The sequence below is a fragment of the Miniopterus natalensis genome, chromosome 7 (genome assembly GCF_054644295.1).
Source record: "Miniopterus natalensis isolate mMinNat1 chromosome 7, mMinNat1.hap1, whole genome shotgun sequence".
Taxonomy (NCBI): Eukaryota; Metazoa; Chordata; class Mammalia; order Chiroptera; family Miniopteridae; genus Miniopterus; species Miniopterus natalensis.
Window position 1 is genome coordinate 40,713,101 of NC_142087.1, and position 22,139 is coordinate 40,735,239.

Below are 22,139 nucleotides of genomic sequence, written 5' to 3' on the forward strand. Positions count from 1 at the left end.
GCATTGGCTTCTTCTTCAGCCTGGCTTCTGCTCTAGAGGCCCAATGGATACAGCCGTGGGCTCGTGTCTACATACACAGTATCCAGAGGAGGAGACATTGGTTTTGTCGCAGTATTTTAGGTATGAGCTTCATTCTGAGTGGACTGGTGGAGTTCCACACCAGAACCAGTCATTGAGGTCAGTGCATGAATGCACCAATTGACGTAGCCAACGTCATGTGCTCACCTCTGTGAGCCAGGGGTAATATCACCTTTCCCTAAATCACTCCATTCCCCAAGTGAAAAATATATGCCGTTGGAAAGGAGAAGGGGAAATGGCTATGGGGAGGAACCAACAAGTGTCTACCCCTGCAGAGCTTGCCATGCAGTGTGCTTGGGCCAGTGGAATGACAAGGTTAAAGTACACAGAGCTCAGCAGTCCTTGGACCTCCAGGCAAGGCTGGGGCAGCTGGAATTCCCAGGCAGGCTCTCTAGCCTTCAGTTGTCATTTATGCTGTACAATTGTGACTGCTTTCTGTGTCTGCCATGATAAGAAAGGATTGGGAAATACTGGAATAACAAGCCATTTTGATAGTTATTGCTTCATGAAAGCAATTTATCAACCATGTTAATAAACTCAGGTGATCTCCTGACAGTGCTACTTGTATGAACTATTCTTATCTTAAATTTCCATTTACAGAAAAGGTTGTGAAAAAAACTAGTTCAGATGCTACCTAATCTAGCTTTGGGTCTGAACATAGGTTAAAGTACATAATAGCTTTGTTTGCGGGAATAGCTTGATAGCCTTCCCTGTATATGGGGTTTAGGACTAATCCAGCTAGGTTTTATTGTAAATAATAGTGGACTGCTAGCCTCCTAGACCAGAGTTCCTTATTTTGGAGTCTGATAGGTAAGCCCCTGACCTCAGTCTGGTTTCTATCATGGTCCTTCCAAGGACTGAAGGCAAAAATCAGGGTGGGAGGACTGATATATTCTTCCCCAAAGCTGCACTTGTTGGTCCAGCCTCTCTCCAACTCTCAGAATTATAAGATGTCAGTGCCTGCTCAGAGTTTCTCCAGCGCTGGCCTTGCAGCTCAGTTGTGGCGAATGCCTCAACTTACACTGACAAGGGCGACATTGAAGGAAAGGGAAAGAAAGGGCAGCCCAGAGTTCTTTTTCCTTTCTGTCTCTTCACTTAGACCTTTAACAACACTGATGGGGCCTGGCCTTCCTCACTTTCCCAGTAACTTCGTCTGCATTTCAGAGGCCTCTATATAAAATCTGCCTGACTTACCAGTTAGAAGTAAAATCTGGGCTGGGAAATACTGAAGCGGGCCTGGGCTGTTCACAGATAGGCAACATGCCCTTGCACAGGGCTCCGTGCTCAAATGGACCCTGTGCTTGGTTTACGCTCTGTAACCATCTTAAAATTCTTTTTCAAAATCTATTTTATTGTTGAGAGTATTACAGATATCCCCCATGTTTTCTCCCTTTCCCCTTGTGCTTTGTAAATGCAGTCCAACGGGACAACAGTGGATATGCATGAGCAGAGTCATACACACCATATGTCTATAGCTGTTCTTTGCTGTCCCCCTGACCCATGAGCACGAGATTCCAGTGGACCCCCTGGAGATCCCCACTAGAGATAGTGGGACATCAGCAAGACTCCAAAGTAGGTTCCAGGTAAGGTGCTAGGACTACAACTGAGTAAGCTGACAGCCCCAAGAAGCCAGGCTTTCCATTAGAACCAGAAAGAAAGCAATGACATTCTAAGAAACATGAACAAACAAGGAACCCTGTCATATTCTTTCTTGCTCTGTTACTTCCCTGTATTAGTCAACCACTTACACAGAAAAGGAACATGAAAGGAAAGGAAAAGAAAGGTAACCCATAGTTCCTTCTTTTAGTCCCTCTTTACTCAGTAAGCAGAAGGTAATGTTGGTAGGGTGTTAGCATATTAAGAAGTAAAAAAAAATACAAATGAACAACAGTTTATGCAGTGTTTCCACTGTTCTAGTTAGAACAAAATATATACATATATATAAGCAATGAAATAGAAATTGTGTGATTCTGATGATTCCACGTATGAGTTACATGCTCTTATGTTTCCATTTAAAACTAGCATTGCACAATATAGAGATGAACAGTAAAAATTAATTTTATGCTAATAATTTAAAATTGTAGTTTTTCTTTACTTAAAACAACATTAAATAGCAAATAGGAAACCCATGACAAGTTGACAGAAGGGGAGAAGCTTTACATTTCAGTGCCTTTAACAGTACTTTTTTCCTGTTTCTTAAAGGCATTGCACATGTGTTTTTTGCACTGGGCCCTGGAAATTATGGAGTCGGCCCTGGATGGAGCCTAAACACCTGTATTTGAAAGCCTCCAGCCAGGAGATTCTGATGGATAGCCAGAATATAGAATCTGGGTTCTGTTCAAAGGCTTCCCAGGGCCCTATTCCTACCCGTCTGCTCCACTACCTCCTACCATCCACTCTGCTCCTCTCCACCTTTTTCCTAATGGAGTTCTGAACACAAAGTAATTGTTCTCCCCCTGCCCCCCTGCCCTCCTTCTAAGTTTTGTGCAACTGTCTGCACAAAAGTTGTCTGCTTCCCATAGCTGCAGCTCTTTCTCTCAAGTAAGACACTATTCTCCAAGCATCCTTAACTTTAAAGCGTGCAGTGCCCAGCTCCTCTGAAGGAACAGCTGTTTTAAAAACTCTGCATTCTGACTTCAGAATCTACACATTTTTATTCCCTAGAGTCATAAGGTCGTTTCCTATCTGGTTCCCAAATACTCTTCTGATTTATTATGTTTACAACTACAATCATTTTCCAATCAGCTCCTAATCAATTAGTTTTCCTGGAGCTCTGTCCGTCAAGAAGTCCTCGAGGTCCTTGAGACCCTCCCATCTTCAGTCTCCAATGAAGAACATCACGTCTGGTCTTGACAGGGCCTGGCACTCTCCAGCAGGCCACAGGGTACCCCCTTTTCTGGCATCTTCTCAACAGCACCAACCCATTCAGTGCCCCCTCATATTCTGCTCTGTCAGCTGTTTCCTCTTCATAGTTCCCATGAATTATACCTGAACCAAAGCACTTACACTCTACAACTTAATATTTTAACATTACCTACACTATCATTGGCTCTATATGTTTTATTATCTATGTCCTTAGACATTTAAAGCTTTCAGAGCATCTCTCATCATTGATGTTTCAGAGGCTGAAGAGATCTAATCCAATTCTTTGCTGTACTGGTGAGAAAACCAGATAAAAGAAGTTAGTGGTATGCTGGCCTAGTATTAATACTTAGTTCCCCTGAAGCTAAGCTCAGTGCTCTTCCTTCTCTATCAGGTGGCAGCTTCAGCTATATATCAAAACCACAAAAACCACGTGCAAGGAGGGTGGCACATTCCAGTGCCATGGGGACAGAAGCTCCTGCACGTAGGAGCCTTCTGGATCTCACCTCTTCATTTGGATGTTTATCTGTTATCTTTATAATAAACTGATTAATGAATAAAAAAGGAGCCCAGCCCACGTGGCTCAGTGGTTGAGCGTCAACCCATGAACCTGGAGGTCAATGTTCAATTCCCAGTCAGGGCACCTGCCTGAGTTGCAGGCTCAGTCCCCAGTAGGGGGTGAGCAGGAGGCAGCAGATCCATGATTCTCTCTCATCATTGATGTTTTTCTCTCTCCCTCTCCCTACCTCTCCCTGAAATCAATAAAAACATATTTTAAAAGGAAAAGAAAATGGAGAGCAAAGAGTAGAGAAAGGAGTTGAAGGAAAAAATTTTCCTTGAGTAACTGGGGAATGAGGCAGAAGCAAAAGCATAAGCTCTGAGAATAGACAAATGAGATTCCATTAAATCAGTCATTGTTCCTAGTACAAGACCGATTGTGATACATGATCAATATTCTCTGGAGTATAAAACAAAGAGATGAGGAAACTGAAGCTTGGAGAGGTCAAGTAACTTGAAAAGGTTTAGAGACAAACCCAGTTTTCTCATCTCATCTAAATGATCCCTAAAAGTCCTTCTACCTTTAAGAAAAAAATGGAAAACAAACAAACAAACCACACACCTATTTCTGTTCCACACTCATAAGAAATTTGGCCTCTTTCAGAAGAACAAAAAAAAAAAATCACAAAAGGCAAATCGAGATCTCTTCAGCCCATTCCACTGAAGTGAGCCCAGAGGGAGGTGAAAGCAAACCAGAGGCTCTGGATACTCAGCCCTTTATTAACTAAGAACTGGTGTTACTTTGAAATTTGCAGAAATGACGCCAGTGCTGAAATGTAAACAGCTTAGTTTGAGAGAGACGATGATTACATAGTCTTCAGCACAAGGGCCACCACTCTCTCCAGCCTACAGCCCGTTTCTGAAGCCCCCACACCGCTTTCTTGTATAAACATCCTAGGGGAAAGGGATTGGAGAGAGCATTAAAGATGGGGTAAGGAACTACAGTGCTGCTGTTGTAAGAAACTGGAGAAAGGTAGGCTGCAGGTGGGAAGAACAGGAGGGGCCAGGGCCTGGAAGGACAAGATCAAAGGCTGAAACTGGATTAGGAACATTCACCTGCCAAGTGGCAATGTGGAAACGGAACTCTCAGCCTGGCCCAGGCAACGGTAGGTATATAGAGGTAGGACCTTCTAAGACGCAACAACAAAACACATTTGTAGGCCAATCTGCTTTGCTCTAAAATTTTTCGAGTTTCCGCTTGGTTACCTCATTTAATCCTCTCAACAAACTTGAGACTTAGGTATTTATTCTTACCAAATTTAGAGATGAAGAAACCCAGGCTCACAGATGCCAAATAGCTTGCTCGAGGCTACACAAGTCCAGTTGTCTTTTACCTATGGCCTCTTTTGTTCTAAAATAACTCCCAATGCATTGGAAAAACAAGGTATTTTTAGAAATCCAAATACAGAGGTATGAAATTCTGGAGGCCCAAACTATATGGGCCTTGAAAGGGCAATAAAGCCCAAGGACAAGTACTGACTTGCAATTGAGTGTAAAATGGATGAGAGGCCAATTGAAAGGAAAAAAAAAGACTAGATGCTGTCTGACCTACCTACTACCCTTGAGTATAAAAGTGGATTGGTAAGGAACATTTCCCATTTGTTTATTACTCAGAATTCCCAATCCATTGCCAGAGTCCCAAATAACATCGCCCAGACAGACCTGTTGTCTGAGTGCCATCTTGATGGACAGAATATGTGGCACTTAGTAACTGCTTTACTGATAACCGAGCTCCCCTAAATTGAACTCTTTCTTCCTTTACTTCCAGCATCAGACCAGCAGGCATTAATTTACATACCCACAAAAATGTCAGTGCAAATGAGCCTGACTAAGAGCCCCGATTCACCATTTGCAGAGATTTGAGTTACAAAGAGAAATACCCTCCCACCCCCTACATGGATGCAGGCTTAACATTGTGACACCCAGTGCAATCCTTGAGAATGCCTTTTCAAGGAAAACATGCTGCTGTGTGAACCCAGTGGACAGATGTAGAAACAGGAAGGCTGAGATTAGAGTCGGCCTTACAGTTCTTTTGATGTTTTCCGAGCCAACTAGGGAAACCGGTGTGGCTCTGAGAGAGCTGATCAAAGGTACCTCTGCAGGTTCAAATTAACAGGAGTTGGTGAATCAGGGCAGCACCTGCCTGCGAATAGAAACACTTTTTCACCAAGGAAAGTTAATCCTTTAGTCAAGCTTGGAGGTGGCAGTTCTTTTATAAAATTTATGTAGGCTAAGTTTATTCCTGCTGTACCTTAGGTCTCCAAAGGGAAAATAATGCTCTGCTTTTTGTTCACATAGAGCTGTTTATTTATTTTAAAGCTAATCTTTGTCCCATGGTGTATATCATTTAAGACCTTTGGCTCTAATCAACATACATTGTTTCAGAAAATGTGGATGTTTGGAGGTTGGAGGTTAAAAGAGTGGGAAAGCATTCCCATAAATCTTCACTTTCCCTTTAAAACTGCAACTGTTGTTCAGTTAAGCTATACCTTTGTCCCAGAGCAGTACCTAATCTCTGTTTGTTGAAATATAGTTTAAAAGGCACTTTTGTACAGAGAAAGTTGAAAGGAGCAGTACAGAATAACTGTAGGTATTAGGATAAGTCTAAAGATTCTCAATCAAAATAAAAAACAGAAATGTGCTAAAAATGGCAGTAGTCCAAGGCCGCGGGCTCAAAAAGCCAGTACTCAGAAAGGGAAATGAAAGACACTGAATAACAGGTTAAGTGTTAAGACTTACACCGAGAAGCTACAAAACATTTCTTGGCATTGGAGAGTTCATTATTTCAGGTTCTGGCTAGTCATAAGATTTAGGAAACCAGGAGGATGTGTCAAATCCTGCAAGTCTCGCTGAGAAGCAAAGGCGGCCACAGGAAAATGGACATGGGCAAAGGAGGGTAATCGATAGATAGCTGGACAGTGAATTGAGGTACTTGGAAGAGGACACTTGTATATGATCATCTGCCAAAGCATCCAGCAAATCTTTACTGAACAGTGTGATAAAAGTGGGATAGTTCCAAACTGATTCATTCAGGCATGGTGTGTGGAAAGCGTAAGCTTGCAGAATCACCCCATGCATGTGGGTTCTATTGCAGCTGGTAACCACAGACCAGCTGAACTTCTTACGTCTGTTTCCTTAGATACAGAATGGGAATAACATCTCATCAGGTTTGTAAGGATTAAATAATATGCACATAAAATGTTCAATCACTATAATAGTATAATATAAAATATTCAAAAAATATTATAACTTGCCCTTTCCATGTTAATCTAACATTTTCATTTCAATACTCGATTTACAGATGATACCAGATAACATTACAATTGGAAGGACTGTTGATTAGGTAATTTAAAATAAATGATGTTCCATATTGTGGAGATTTACTGTATACAAAGGTTGGGGGGAAAATGTTAACTAGTGTCATACACATTGGCTTTTCACAGAATCATTTCAGCAAATTTCAAAACAAAAAATCATTGGGAAGAAATTTAAAGCAACAGAATTATAACATTCTCCGCTTAATTAGCCCAAGGAGACCTAAAGCTAGACCTCTGAGCATTGCTTTTTACTCGCTAGCTAGTTGCCAGACATAAACTTTGTGGTTTGATACAAATGCATGTGTTACCTTCCTGCAGTGTTAGGTCTACTTGTTAGTGGCTTGCTTTACATATCGTATGGACTATATGTATACTAAAGTATGAGCCCAGTGCCACTTTCAAATTACGTTAAGCTCTAATTGGATAAGTTAACTTGGGTGATAATTCCACGGCAAACCGAATTTCTTTCACAAAGATTATCTAATGCCCAAACAAAAAGACTGCAAAAACAAAATTTTTATGTCTGGAGACTCCGAGTGTTCTACTTATGAAGAGAAACAATGGTTAATTTAAAGAATTATTTAGGGCAGTGGTTCCCAAACCTGTCTATGCATTAGCATCCCCAAGTGAGCTTTTAAAAATTCCTAAAACCATGCCAGTTTTTGTGGGGTTTTCTGAAAGCTTTCCAGGTGATTCCAATGTGCAGATAAATAAATTAATACAAATTATCCAATCTGTAGAGAGAATCAAGATTGAAGAAAAACAGAGCTTCAGAGACATGTAAGACAATCTCAAGCGATCTAATGTAAATCCACTGGAATTCTAGGAGAAAGCAGGAAAAACACACACGAAGAAATGGCCCAAACTTGCCAAATGTAAACTTACTGATCCAAGCAGCTCAAAAATCCCCAAGCAGAAGAAAAATACAAAGAAAAGCATACCTAGGCATATCATAGTGAAACTACTGAAATACAATGATAAAAGAGCCAGAGAAAAAAGCATTACATACAAGAGAAGAATGGTATGAAAGACAGCTCATGTTTCATCAATAACAATGGAAGCCAGCCCTGGCTGGTGTGGCTCAGTTGGTTGAGAGTCGTCCCATGATCGGAAAGGTTGCCTTGGATTCCTGGTCAGGGCAGGCACATGCTGGGTTTTCTAGCTCAGTCCCTAGTAGGGGGCGTGCAGGAGGCAGTCGATCAATGTTTCCCTCTCTCCCTTTCCCTTCTTCTCTCTCTAAAAAATCAATAAAAACATATTTTAAAGAACAACAGTGGAAGCCAGAAGATAATAAATGCCTTTAAATGAAATGAAAAAGATTATCAACCCATAATTCCATGTTTGGTGAAACTATCCTTCAAAGATAAAAGTAAAATAAATGATTTTCAATTAACAAAAACAGACTATTTGTCAGCACAAGCCCATACAAGTCTCAAGAAATTCCTTTAAGCTGAAGAGAAATGTCATTTTGACTGACACTAGAACCTCAAAAATGGTAAATATTTAGCAAATATAAAAGACTATATAAACATCCTCTTTTCTCTTAATTTTTTTAAGAAATATAACTATTTAAAACAAAAATTATAATGCTGTCCTGTTGGATTTATCATATAGCTATAATATATATGAAACACAAAGGAAGACAGGAGAGAACGAATGGAACTATACTATTGCAAGGTTATGTATGAAGTTGTATATTAACCCTAAGTAGATTGTAATAAATTAAAGATATATGTTATAATCCCAGAGCAATTATTAAGAATGTCAACTGTAACTGAAAAATACATTTTTTAAAAAACAAGATTATAGTTTATAAGCCAATAGAAAAAATAAAAACAAAATGCTAAAAATATTCATATACCCCAGACGGCATGCCTTAGCAGCTGAGCATTGACCTATGATCCAGGAGATTGAGGTTTGATTCCCAGTCAGGGCACAGTCCCAGGTTGCAGACTCAATCCCCAGTGGGAGGCGTGCAGGAGGCAGCTGATCAATGACTCTCTCATCATTGATGTTTCTATCTCTCCCTCTCCCTCCCTTTCTCTGAAATCAATAAAGACATTAAAAAAAAAAAAAAGCTGCTTTAAAAAAAAAGTCATATAACCCAAAAGAGAGGAAAAGAGTAACAGAAGGAGAAAAAAACCCCAAATAGTAAACAAATCCAAACATATCATTAATTACAATAAATGTAAATCAACTAAATACACCACATAAAAAAAGGCAGAGTAGGCTAGATTAAAAAAAAGACCCAAATGTATACTAAGAGGTGAACTTTAAAAACAAATAGGTTAAAAATAAGCAAATGAAAAGATATATCATGCAAATACTAAGCATAAAAATCATTTCTATTTGGCTTAGATTTAAATTTTAAAAAATAGATTTACCTTTCCAATTACATTTATTACACAAATTATTATCAATCAGGATCTTTGTCAACTTCAAGAGGGAAAAAATACAATAGGCAATTTGGGGTGATTTTTTCTTAAACCTGTGGGTTACATCTGACCCTTGACATTTTTTTTAATTACTCACATGGCTTCTCTCTCCCTTCTGGTATGATTCATAAAACATCTTAACCAGGGAAGCCTTTTATGATTTGCTGGTCTCCCTTATCTGTACTCAAAGACTTTCAGCCTTTGATCTAGCTATTAGAGCAAGTAATGATTCTTAATCACCTTTATCTCATTTTTATTTGTGTTTATTTTGTTCCTTTTATATGCTCATTTCATTTTTGGTTTTATCTATTTCTGTGACCCTGAGGTGGGACCAGCCCACTTGAGGCTGATATCGCCTTCAAAGCCGTGCCCTTAACAGGCTACAGCATCACACCTTTTCCTTACCTATTTTTCTTATACCTCCTAGTTTTAAGTTTTTCTTTCATTTACAAAAAGTTTTTGAGTTTAGCTTTTTCTACATTAAGGACTTTCTAAATCGTTCAAAATCAGACTAACTTATTTTGGAAGAATTTTTCTATATTCTTTAAACAATGCTGAAGCTCTGATGCTCCCTCAGACAACTCACAGCTGGATCAGGGCTGGAAAGAACATGGCTGTCGTAACAAAGAAGCCTCATACTAAGCATGACTACAAAGAATGGTTTTGTGGCATGTGACAAATCTGCTCAACCGTAAGTGAAACACTACCAATTCCCTCTGGCAATCCTGGCTTCATAAGTAATGCCTATCCCAACAAACTCCACTTGTGTATAGCACCATTTTCTTGTAAACCATGATCTCAGAAAATAAACCTAATTAACAGCTCCACAGTAGAGCCTCACTGTTTAAATCACTTTAGAAAATGTTTTAAAGGTGATTTCTGTACAAATTAATGCTTTGAATGTAAAGTCCTTATCTAACTGTGCCCCTGAATAAGGTATAAAGGGTAATATGAAAAAGGGGTAATACTAAGAGACTGCTTAGGTTATTTACTTCTGAAAACTTAGCCATAATCAGGTGCTTTAAGACTTTTCTTTTCAACACTGACCATGTCTTAAAATATGCAGGACAGATTATCAAGGGATTTAGTGGTTAGCTAAACTCTGATGGAATGATTCATTTCAATTTGCTATAGTTTTAAGAAAAGCTTTATGCCTCCTATCAAGAGTAAATATCACACATCCTGTTTATACATACTGCCTTATTGTCCACGGTTCTTCAAAGAGCTGGTGACACCCCCTTAACTCACACTCCACCCAACCCCCCAACTTCCTCTCTTTGGCGTGATATATTCCTACTCACTTTTAAGAAGTACCTCCCTCAACAAAACACTCTGTGTTACAGTAAATTTTAAAGAAAATACTTTATTATGTCATGAAAAAAAGGCATCAATCAACTAGATTCATATTTGTTTGAAAAAAAATTGAAAATTTATTAGACAGTATGTAGGCATCCTGTTTGTTCCACATGGGAATGAGAAGATGCTATAGGTTCTCTAAGTATTGCACAGTCTGAAAAAACACCGACAAAAAAAAAAAAGAAGGGGAAGGAAAAAAATCACATGATCTTGGGAACCAACTCACATTATGAATAATCTACTAAGAAACATTAAAAAAAACAACACAAAAAAACCTTTGTTTCTACAGTAGCTTTGAGTTTATAGTTGTTGGAATGACTGTATTCCACTGAAGACATCTCAGTAACAGGAAGCTTCATTTTAACAATCCCATGTGCAAATATTAATAAAAAAATATATAAAATAATGCAATTTATCTCTTGCCATCACCCCGGCAATCATAACATTTGTGAGAACTGTTTTGCTCGAAAAGGGTTAAGCTGTAAGTTTTGCCTGAAGCTCCATCTCTGCAGCCCGTTTGAGTGCAACATCCACTAGAAGTTGAAATCCACTAAAATCCTGGTTGAGGTCCGGTGGAGTAGGGGGAGGAGTGTTGAAAAGACCACTTTGTGTATTTGTACTTGGTCCAGATTTACATGTGTCCTCTGGGTACATGAGGGAGGTGTCTGTAAAGTTGCCGGCTGCTATCTGCTGTATATCTGTGTTTTGTCCCACACCAACTGGCTGACACAGAGAGAAAGGCACATCTTTCAATGCAGTCACAGTGGTATGACAGATCACTGATGGACGAGCCAGAATTGATCCTGGAGACGACGGCTTAGGGGACAGTGGCCTCCCTAGGGCTAGGTTTGGTCCAGCTGTACAGGAATGAAATGGGCTCTCCTCTAGAGCTGGCATGAAGTTTTTGATGCCCATTGCTGACTCCACAGGGCTTGCTTCAGAAATCTTGGCCCCACGGCGGGAAATCGTGAACTGATTTGGATCTTTGCCATCCTTTCTCAGCATGTCGGGGAGGAGCCTGCGGCGGGCGTTGATGAACCAGTTACAGACCTGAAATCACATGGGTATGCTTTAACACTCCGCATATGTGTTCTGAGAACCTTCCATAGATGCTTAATTATCTTTGCGTTTAAGAAGGCTTGAAAAGGCTTATCGGAAGAACTTAAAAAGTTATTCCAACGTATTTGAGCCCAGCCAAGAAAGAAAACTGCTTCCTGTCATAAAACTGCTCCTCTTCTAGTACAAATTCCCCTTTTTGTCTCATCATTCATAAGCCTTTTCAGGGGGGAGATAAAGGTATAAATTCTCAAATGTCTAAAAATGACTTAAGAGAGGGAGATTTACCTTTTGACTCTCCCCCCTATTAACTGATTACCTACTGCCCCAGCATGTAAGTTAATCAACTACAGGAAAATCTTTCCTGTATGAAAGGGCCACTCCCCCAAGTTACTGATTTTTCCCAGTTCAAATCACTGTGTCAACAGACAGACATGAATTACCTCACTGAGGTCTGTCCTTGTTTAAATATCAAGCCAGTTTCCTGGGTAATAGAGTAAGATTTAACCTCCTTTTTATGTTTGTTGCATAAAGGAAGGCTCTTTTAGACACTGAAGGAAACGTTATTTGACAGATGACTGTCAAGTGTTCGTTTCTGTATATAGCCAGTTATTAGCTATCAGCACTAGAAAGTTTACAAGGTACCCGCCCCTCCCCACCTTTTTTGAGTGGTGAGGCACTTAATGACTTGACATATAGGAATGCTATAAAATGACTTCAGGAGAAAAAAAGAGAAACCCGTGTATACATATACCTCGTGTTCTTTTTCCCTACCTGTAGTGTAGATAGGTGTGTTTGCTGGGACAGCAATGCTTTTTCTTGTTCTGAGGGATAGGCATTGTATCGGTGTTCATACAGCCAATCCCGGAGAATTTGCACAGATTCCTTGGGCAGGTTGCCCCTTCTCCTTCTCTTGCCTGAGCCAGCAGAAGAGGAAAGGTCCAGGGGGATGTCCATGCTGTCATCATCCTCAGTCTCACTGCCAGAGGCTGCAATACCTAGGAAAGGACAAAGGCCAGACGTCAACCATTTTCATCAAGCAGAGCACCTACTGCAAAACTCATCTCTTTTGACCATTCAGTGTAAACATGTTTCTCAACTACTGAGAGCCAGGGGAAGGACCAGTGAGTGTTTTCTGTCCTGAAATACCAGAGCACATGTAAAGTCTCAAGAGTAATTTGACTAGAAGCACATTCTAGATTCTCAGCCAGTTGCCAGATGCCCTATCATACCCACTTTCCTATAGGATTCAACTTCTTACATTCCTTTGGAATGATACTCAGAAAAGTCTTTCATGTAATCCAACAGAGGAGACAAAGCTCCACCCAAAGTGAGTAACAGCCTGCCACCTGTATCAGGAAAGGTGCTACAACAGATGGAATGTATCTAACAACCTTCTCTTTGAAGTCATTGCTATCTAGGATAAATCTAATGAGTATCCTATTGTACAATTTAAATGCTATTCTTCCTCCTTCTTTCACTGAAGGTTTGAAATAAAAGGGAAGGCTCATAGTTTTTTTTCACTGATATAAGGAGGGAAAATTACACACTTAACCCAGTTAGTATTCTAAAGATAAAAATGTATGTCAAAAGCTTCTGCCAATTCCATGGTCATTTCTTTTTTTAAGAAAATATATCTATTGCTTTCAGAGAGAGGAAGAGAGATAGAAACATCTATGATGAGAGTAACTAATCGGCTGCCTCCTTCAGGCCCCCCATTGGGGATCGAGCCCGCAACCCCAGAATGTGACCTGACCAGGAATCAAACCTCAACCTCCTGGATCATAGGGTGATGCTCAGCCACAGAGCCATGCCAGCCGGGCTAGATACCTACTTTTAATGGCCAGTACTTGTCACTTTTTAGTGAATACAAACAATCAATGAAGTTTTCAGTGTTGTTAACACAAAAATTTTTCTATTAGTACTTTTAGTACGAGGTCAAAGATGCCTAAACTAAATAAAAACTTAAATTTCCATAAACTTCAACTGCCAGATTAATCTGAACCTAGAATTCTACATATCAATAAGCAGAGTTGTCTTAAATTATTACATGACAAAGAAAACTGAATATGCAACCCCAAAGGAAACTCTCTTTTGTCTGTAAGTACTTTAATCCCACCAGAAATTTTAAGAATTCACAAACCATAAAGGATATTCAAATCACACACAGGCTGGGTTGAACAAAAATTCAGACCTGGCTCTTTTAGACATTTAAATATAATTTAGAACTTTTAAATGCTATTAACACACACACCCCACCCTCCCACTTCAAAAGGAGGTGGGCAACTCTTCATGACTGAAGAAATACATTCTCTTTTTGGAACACAATCTAAAATTTTAAAAATAGAAATGAATCATATAAACGATCACATGCTTATACATACCAATATTTCTACATAAAGAAATTTAATTAAACTAACACAAAATTTAAAGGTAAGCATTCTTAACTTTGTGTGCAAACTTGCTTGAATGGTTTACCTGCATAGGAAATAAAAACAAAATATTCTTCACAGTGATCAACTATTCAATGTACTTTTGAGGATTAAAAAAAAAAAAGAAAGAAAAATGCCATCCTTTTAAGGCCTTTATAAGACAATGAAACTCAAAAAGCTACTCATTCATATTTGTTGATGAGATATCTCCCAGTTCATTGAGCCTGACTTTACTTGGTGACACATGGTTAGTTTTGGACTGCAGGGGGCAGAAGTTATTGGGAGTGTCCACAGAAAAGGCAGAACCTTCCTAAAAGTAAACCAAGTTCTAACAAAAGAGCAGGATGATTTTGCAAACTCACTTTAGCTCAAGACTTAATAAACAAACAGCCATCAATAAGCCACACAAGAATCCTAAATTTTAACCCCCATGTATCTGACACTCCCAGAAGCTTTCATTAAACTGCTTATATTTTTTAACTTATTTATTGATTTTAGAGAGAGAGGAAAGAGGGGTGTGTGACAGAGAGACACCGATTTGTTGTTCCACTTATTTATGTATTCATTGGTTGATTCTTGTATGTGCCCTGACCCAGGGATGGAACCCCGCAACCCTGGTGTGTGAGGATGTCGCTCTAACCGACTGAGCTGCCCCAGCAGAGCACATTAAACTGCTTTAAGAAAAAAAAAGGAGGTACATTTAAAACTGAACCTGCTTTCAGTCTTGAAAAGATGAGAAAAATGTAAAACCCACATTAAAATTTGGGTGAAGAGCTATTCATAGAAATCCTTAATAAATTGTAACTGAGCATGTTTTATATTTGCGAAGAAACTGAACTTTTTAAGTCTAACTTTTAAATACTTGAGTAAGTAAAGCAAATTTGTTTAAACTCCTCAACATCTGAAAAGCCAGACATTCTTCTCAAAGCTGTTAACTCCCTCCCTTTTATAAATTTTTTTAAAGTGTGAAAATTTGCTCATTAAACAGTGAACACTCAACTGTAAGTTGATAATAATGAAGAGTTTAAAACAACAACAAAAAGCCCCTGAAGCCTGCACTTCGATCTGCTTTCTTAAGTTTGACAAGAAGCCTGATCTTCCAGAATAGGTTAGTGACACACAAAAGAAGGTTTCAGTTAAGCAACACCAAACTGCAGTGCGACTTGACTCTGTTTTCAGTCCATTTAAATAAATGAATGCCAGGCCTCTGGACCTCTTAACAAATATTTCCAATATGTGCACAAAAGCTGAAGTTACAGGAAGTTAAGACTTCAGTTTCTTGGCTACACCAGCTGATATTTCACTGCAGCAAACCACGTTTGCTGCTGTCAGGACTATTTTCATTAAAACTCTCCCTCCCGATGGTGGCTCAACTTGGAAAAACAAAAAGACCTTTCCACGTTACTCATTTCCTATTGTAACAGAGCTTTTGAAAAGTTTCCCGGTTACGACTTGTTTCCAAACGTCCTGCTCTCTGCTTACACTTTGTAAAAAAATGTGGTTGGGGGAGGGGTGTGGGGATCACAAGCCTCTTTTACTCCATCCACATACAAGGAAATGTTGTTTAGAAAGGCAAAAGATGGCCTATGGCTCCCTCAGCTCTATAAAGCAATCTTTTTTCTTTTTTTTTTCTGAATAGGAACTGGGGGTGCTGGAGAGAGCCAGAGAGATAATGGTTGTAAATCTAGAAGAGGCTAGAAAAGAATCTAGAAACAGGGATAATCGAAGGAAAAGCTTAAGTGCACAATTAGGAAAAAATAAGCCTAACCTAACAAACTTCCTGATCAGAACATCTCACAAGTGACAGGAATCGTACTAAACCCGAGGTATGCTCAACCGGTCGCAGCCACAGAACAATTTTAAAGCAAGAATTCCACATTGTCAGAAGCGATGAGCAAAAAGCCTTTGGGGATTTTTCTCAAGGAAACTTTTTTCTGCTTGGCTTGAAGCCATTTGTGGAGATCTTTTTGGCATCCTCAGCTTTCTAAGACGAGACACTATTATCACAAACCAGTCTTCCCAAATTCCGGGCTCTGCGATTGAGTTTAAGGTGATTTTGTTTTCAAGAAAACTTGAAAAGATGTTCACAGACTTTTATAAAACGGACAGATAATAGTCCATGCCAGGGGGAGGGACAGATTTCTTCCAGAGCCCGAGCTGAGCGACTCGGAACGGCGGCCCCCACCTAGGTAGGTGGCCGGGGGGGCGGAGGAGGCGGCGAGGAGAGGGAGGAGCGCGGGGGGTGGGGGGCGTCCGGCCAGCTTTTGTTCTGCGGAGTCCCGCAGCCTCGACAGAAATCGGCCCCTCCAACTGCACGAGTGAGCACAACCGGGACCTCAAGAGTTTCAGGTTACAAGAAACTGGACACGACGCCGTGAATCCCTGCATTCCGCCCACCCCCGTAGGATTTACCAAGAAAACCTAAAAAGGGAAAGAAACCCGGCAGCCTCGGCCCGCACGGGCTCCACGCCCCTCGCAAAGTTTCCCCTCCACCTGGGCACCCCATTGTTCCCAGGAGTCTGCGCTCAGCCGCGGGCCCCGGCGCGCCCCGGGGGCGACCGGGAGGTCCCGAGTGCGGTGGAAGCGGCGAGGGACCCCGGGGGCGCGGGGGAAAGGAGTACCCGGAATTGCCGGGGGCTCGCGAGGGACGCCACGGGGTACCTGAGTGCTCGAGGGCCCGGGAAGGCGAAGGCGCTGGTGGGGAGCGGGGAGGAAGGGCCGGGGGAACTGAGAGGCGGCGGTGGGGAGGGGAGGACCGGGGAAGCTAATCAACGCTTCCCGCTCGAGAGCCCGAACAATGGGGGAGCCCGCCCCCGGCGGAAGCCCGGCTTTGCTTTGGGCTCACCGTTACCAGTCTTCAACACCCCCACCCCCATACACACACACACCCCAACTTATCCCAGAGTCCCAGCGCCCGCGAGGGAACGCCCTCCAGTAGGGATCTAGACCTGTCAGTCCTTCCCGAGTAGACACCACCTCCCAGGAGCCATCCTGGGTACCCCCCGAGCCCAGCTACGTCGCCAAACCCCTACGCCCCGCGTTCTCGCTCTGACCCTTGAGGAGGAGTCAGCGGGGAGCCCAACTACCAACCACTACGAAAGTCCCGGGTTTTGACGTTTAATGTTACTCGCACTGGGGAAGCACGAGGGGAGGTGTGCTTCAAAGTCACCAGCCCAGGATCAAAAGGACAGCACCCCAGGGTGAAAACAGGACCGGGGAGCCGCCGTGGACGCGAGGCAGCCCCATGCTCGCTTTATTGTTCTAACTGTCTCCGTGGGACGGGTCTGAAAGAATGCGGAGTTACAAAACCTACGGGCGCTCGCGCGCGTGCGCAGCAGCTCGCCCCCTCCCCCGCGCTGGCTTCCCTGAGTGATTAACTTCTGTTTTGAACCACTTCACATAAATCACAACAACTGTGGCCCACGACGGAACATTCGGGGTACCTCCCAGTCAGGGGCTCAGAAGTTCACTTCAAGAGGGAGCTAACATTCTCTGACCTTTCGTGGCGGCAGGTTTTTTTCCCCCCTCCTGTGTACTTTGTTTTTAAACTAGACTGACGGCAAGTTTTAGTTGTAAGGCTTCCAGAACGTTTCGTGGAAACAATGACAGACTCTGCACTTACAACCAAGCCTGCTTGTCATACTTGGACTCATTCTGACTGCACGCCGCTTTCAGCGGCTTGCCCTCACTCCTAAGTCTTCATCTTGCCCCAAATTCTTCGTGGGAAAACTTTAAGAGGCCCGAAATTTTTATAAGCTTAGCTTTCCGAAGTTTCCGATCCCTGAGGGCGATTTGGGGGCCAGGGTCACAGTGCTTCCATTGTGAAAACACCCCAACCCCAGAGAAGAGTGTGCCCGGGCCCAGCTGGGGGTGGGGTGGGAGCCCCGGAATTCAAGCCCAACTTTCAGACAAAGGCGCTCCCGGGCGGCCGCCGGTCGCGACGGGAAATGCGGGGCGGGGGTAGCCCTGGTGCAGGGCCCACACACGCCCCCGCCCGCGAGAACGAGCGAGAAGCCACGCGGCCACTCGGCAGAGCGTGGGGTGCCGGCTGAGACAATGAAACTTGGAGGCGCACAAACAAGGCGGTGAGCGTGTTTCTTGACAACGTGCCAGCAGTGCGGAGAGGCCCATCTCCCCGCAACAGCCCCTCGTGTTGTGTCTAGAAGGAAAATAGCAACTGCCGTTTCAGACGCAGCCTCAACAAAGAGAACAGCAGCGGTCCCAGCCGGAGAGCCCGGGGGCTGGGGAGTCCACCGAGTCACTCTCGCCCCGAGTCCGGCGCGGCCCCGCGAGCACGTTTCCTCGGGACTCGCGCCCACGGGGCGACAGCCCGCGGAGCCTTACCTTTCTTGCTTTTCATTCTGGAGCTCCCCTTCCAGCGCCAGGCACTGCTGGGGTCTCGGGGGGTCGGGCAGGAGCGGGAACGCAGGGGGGCAAGCAGCTGTCCTCCTCCTCAGAGGACTCTCCAGCAAGTTGTAGGACGAGCTCCAGCAGCTATTGCTAAACAAGGCGCTCGGATCCCAGGCGCCCGCTTCTTGGGTGGAATTCAAGTGACACTTGGGCTTCCTCCTGCCGGGATCTTCTGGCAGCCAGCCGGGGGCTCTCCCTCGCCCAACTCGCTCTCCTCCCCTAGTCGCTCCTTTGTTCCCCGCTCCTGCTCCGCGCACCTCGGCGCTGTCAGAGTGAGAGAGGCGAGGAGGGAAGGTACAGGAGGTCCTGCCTCCGCCCCCAGCCGCCCGCCCCGTCCCCCGCCCGCCCGCCGCCGCTTCTCCGCCCCTCCCCCGCACCTTCCAGCCCCGGAGGACTGCACGAGGGCCGCGGCCGCACCGCCTCACTCCGAGCCCCGCGGGCGGCTGTTACTCTTCCCTCGTGGGGGCGGTGAAGCCCAGAAACCCGAGCCTTCCTCCCTGCTGCGCGCACGCCTCACGCATCCCTCGTCTGGCCGCGGCCACGCCGGCCGAGTGCCCCGAGTTTCTCCCTGGAGCCTTTCTTCCCGGGGCTGACGAAGGTGCGTCGGTTTAGGAAATGCAACAGATGGATATCAGGCCGCCCCCTCCTTCCCCTCTTCTACCCCAGGGAAGGAAAGGCCCTCCTTTCGTTTTTGACAGCTGCCCCACACGCCACGGCCCTGGCTCTAGCCGCGGGAGGAGACAGCCGCCTCTGATTCAAGGGGCGGGGCACGGTAGGAAAAGTATTCGGGGCAAGAGCAAACTTCTTCCAGAAGGCGCCGCTGCCATTGACACGCGGGCGCCGCGCGGCGCACCCTTCTCCTCCCGGGCTCTTCCTGCGCCAGCCACCGTGCGGGGGGCGGAGGGCGGGGGGCGGGGAGGATGAGACAGACACCCAAGGCGAATGACTGTTCCCCGGGGCTAAAGCTGCGAGTTCCGGACTGGATTGCAAGGCAGTTTCGAAATCTAACACGTTGCCACGGACACTTGTCATACTCACATGCTCTTTAAAAGTCTGTCTGGGGACCGGCGCGCGCCCTTCCCGCTGCCTCTTGGCCTGACATTCCCACTCTCGGACCCGGGCAACTGTCGCCTTTATGAAAAGGGGGTAACCACACCGGGGCTGCTCATCTGTTTCGGTAAAGCGTCTACTTTTAAGACTTTAAACCCTGCTAGGGGACCCCTTCTATCATCCGGTATTTCAAACAAACTAGTCATTGAGTAAACACATGTTCCTGTTGGTTTATTTTGGTTGAGAGGAAGACTCCAACAGGGGATCCTTGATGAAATTACCTTTTTAAAAGACCAGATGCTGTTTGGCTGATTCCAAGAAACGCATACCTCCCCCTCCCCGCCCTCTCCTCTCGGTCTAGTTTTCGCTGGTGTGTCCTGTTACTTTGAAGTAAACGAACTGTCACATGCCACAGTAAGACTTTCCCCGTCACTTAAAAGAAAAAAAAAAAATCCCCAAACGTAAATAACCCCGGTAGAAACGTCAGCGCCTCAGTCGGCCTCCAGTTTCGGCTCTGTGCTGTTTTTGTTTTGTAACCTCAATGGAGAACCGGGTAGGAGTAGCTCCGTGGAAATAAGGTTAAACCCGAGGACTAAAGCAGCCAAACGATGACTAACTAGACTTTGGAGCCTCTGTTTTAGGATTAAATTAAAGCCAGCCTCCCACCCACTTACCCTCCCAAAAAAAGACACCCCCGCCGGGAGAGTGAATTAAGGCCAGAGTTTACAAAGCTTGGGTGGTTTTTCCAATTACAGGACTTAAAATGAATAAACAAGGAAAAAAGCGTCGCTCTAAGAAGGCAGAGACCTTACGATTTTTTTCTTCTGTGGTTTGCCGGCTGATCAGGACCTAAGGGAACACGCATCTAAAACGACAAAGCGGGGACACTTGTCCTGGGGTAAACCAACAGCCTGAAAGCTACCCAGCAAGTTGCTGGAGCGCAGTTCCTTCCCCGGACCTGGCTGGAGATGAATCAGCTCCTCCGCCGAGTGCGGGACAGATGTGGGGCAGGGGAGGGCGGGGGCCGCCCGTTAGAGGGCCTGCGTTCGAGCATTTGAAGGCTTGTTTGTTGCTGGGATTGGCGGCTGGCGTCCGTTGGGGAAACGGGAGAGGAGGGAGGGGAGACGCAGGGAGGAGGAGCCCGGGGCCGGCCCGCGTCGCCGCTCCGCCGGCTGAGCGGCAGGAGCCCCATCTGGAGCCCGGCGGTTACTGGGGAGACGCTTTGTTTGCCAACTTCGAAAGCGGCCTCCGCGGCCTCGGCCTCTTTCGAAGCCGCTCAACAAAAACACGCCTCCTGCCGCTTTCCGCGGCTCGCGACAGAAACGTCCCTGCTTCCGCGTGGTTGGCCTTGGCCACGCGGTGGCTCTCGTTCTGTACACAAAGGTATCTTTCTCTTCGCCTAAGTGAACTTGGCTGATGACTGCGATTCTCGGGCAACCGAAATGGAAACCGGGAGTTGAAGCGAGTTTGTAACTAGAAAAAGTTTAGAGGCGAAGGGGGAGGGGCGCGCATAACCTCTTTCAATTCGGGAAGTGGAAGAAAGTCGAACTTGAAACTCCCGCTGGAGGTCCGGCTCGACCCGGCCGGAGCTCACCTTCTGCCGCAGCGCAGAAGCTCGAAGCCGTTGCTAAAGCGGGCGAGATGGGCCGGAGAGGAACTGGCGCGCCTTTCTGTGTGACGGCTCCCCAGGTAGAGGCCCCCACCCCCAAGGCTCGTTCCCAAACTTGTTTGGGGCGTTGAAACGTGGGTTCATTCTGAGAAGAAAGCACCTGGAGTCTGCATATATCACAGGCTAGAAAACAACCCAAAAGAGTGGGCTCGAAAGACCAGCAATTGCTTAGCATATTTTTTGTTTATGGTATTTGGTTTTCCCAAGGTGGAAAAGCAAGTTTTGGTTTTGGCTCTGTCAATTCCTTAGTGTCCCAGGTAGGGCCTCTGTAAAACGGATCTAGTGACGAAGTTCTTTCCAGTGCTAAAAAGAATTTTTTTAATTAAAATAATTATATATGGGTTTACATTTGCTACATATTATTTGCTGAATTCATATGAATGTTAATTAAACTGTAAATTGTGTGAGCAAAAAGTGAAATGATGTGCAAGAAGGCTGCTGATAAATGTTTTTCACCATTATTTTTTCCTTCCAGGCACACATAGTTCCAATACGTGTCTTATCTTCTCAAGCTGCCTCAAGGCCAAGAAAAGAAAGTCACAGCCTGCAAAACCGTCAAAAGCACATAAGCCAGAAAAATGTATCAATACATCCAGTTATTTTGATGCCAGGTCCATGAAATGATTGGAGAATATATTTCGTTCATCTACTCAACAACCATTGATTAAACCTGAATTCCATCAGACTTTGTCCTAGGTGGAAGAGTGATGACTCACTCAGTCTTGTATCCCTTTTGTTTCTAGTCTCTGAGGGACAGATTTTTTTATTAGTATTATTTTTAAATATGCAGACTGCTGGGCTCCAAACACAGCACAAGGATTCTATAATCATCTCTTCACATCTCAGGTCTGGAGGCTGGGCCTGCTTTAAAAAAAGCTGACCATTGTCTTTTCAAGGGCCTGGGGCTGGGCTACAA

The 22,139-nt window shown here is 44.2% G+C and overlaps 1 protein-coding gene across 3 annotated transcripts; it reads right to left on the reverse strand.

Annotated features, from left to right (window-relative positions):
* Nucleotides 1–10,597: 10,597 nt before the first annotated feature.
* TGIF1 (TGFB induced factor homeobox 1) lies at nucleotides 10,598–20,508 on the reverse strand. 3 transcript variants are annotated; one of them, XM_016211484.2, is made up of 3 exons: nucleotides 20,362–20,508; nucleotides 12,437–12,660; nucleotides 10,598–11,656 (listed from the first exon to the last, which is right to left on the reverse strand). In XM_016211484.2, the coding sequence occupies exons 2-3, from the start codon at nucleotides 12,617–12,619 to the stop codon at nucleotides 11,081–11,083; spliced, it is 759 nt and encodes a 252-aa protein (XP_016066970.2). In that variant the 5' UTR covers nucleotides 12,620–12,660; nucleotides 20,362–20,508; the 3' UTR covers nucleotides 10,598–11,080. The 3 variants fall into 3 exon arrangements, with proteins under 3 accessions (XP_016066970.2, XP_016066969.2, XP_087675102.1); XM_016211483.2 differs by lacking the exon at nucleotides 20,362–20,508 and adding an exon at nucleotides 18,439–18,762; XM_087818976.1 differs by lacking the exon at nucleotides 20,362–20,508 and adding an exon at nucleotides 14,141–16,502.
* Between the last annotated feature and the right edge of the window lie 1,631 nt (nucleotides 20,509–22,139).

Coding starts and splice junctions, on each gene's coding strand:
- TGIF1 (XM_016211483.2), bottom strand. Junction 11,657..12,436: donor CACACCTATCTACACTACAG/GTAGGGAAAAAG, acceptor ATGTGATTTCAG/GTCTGTAACTGGTTCATCAA.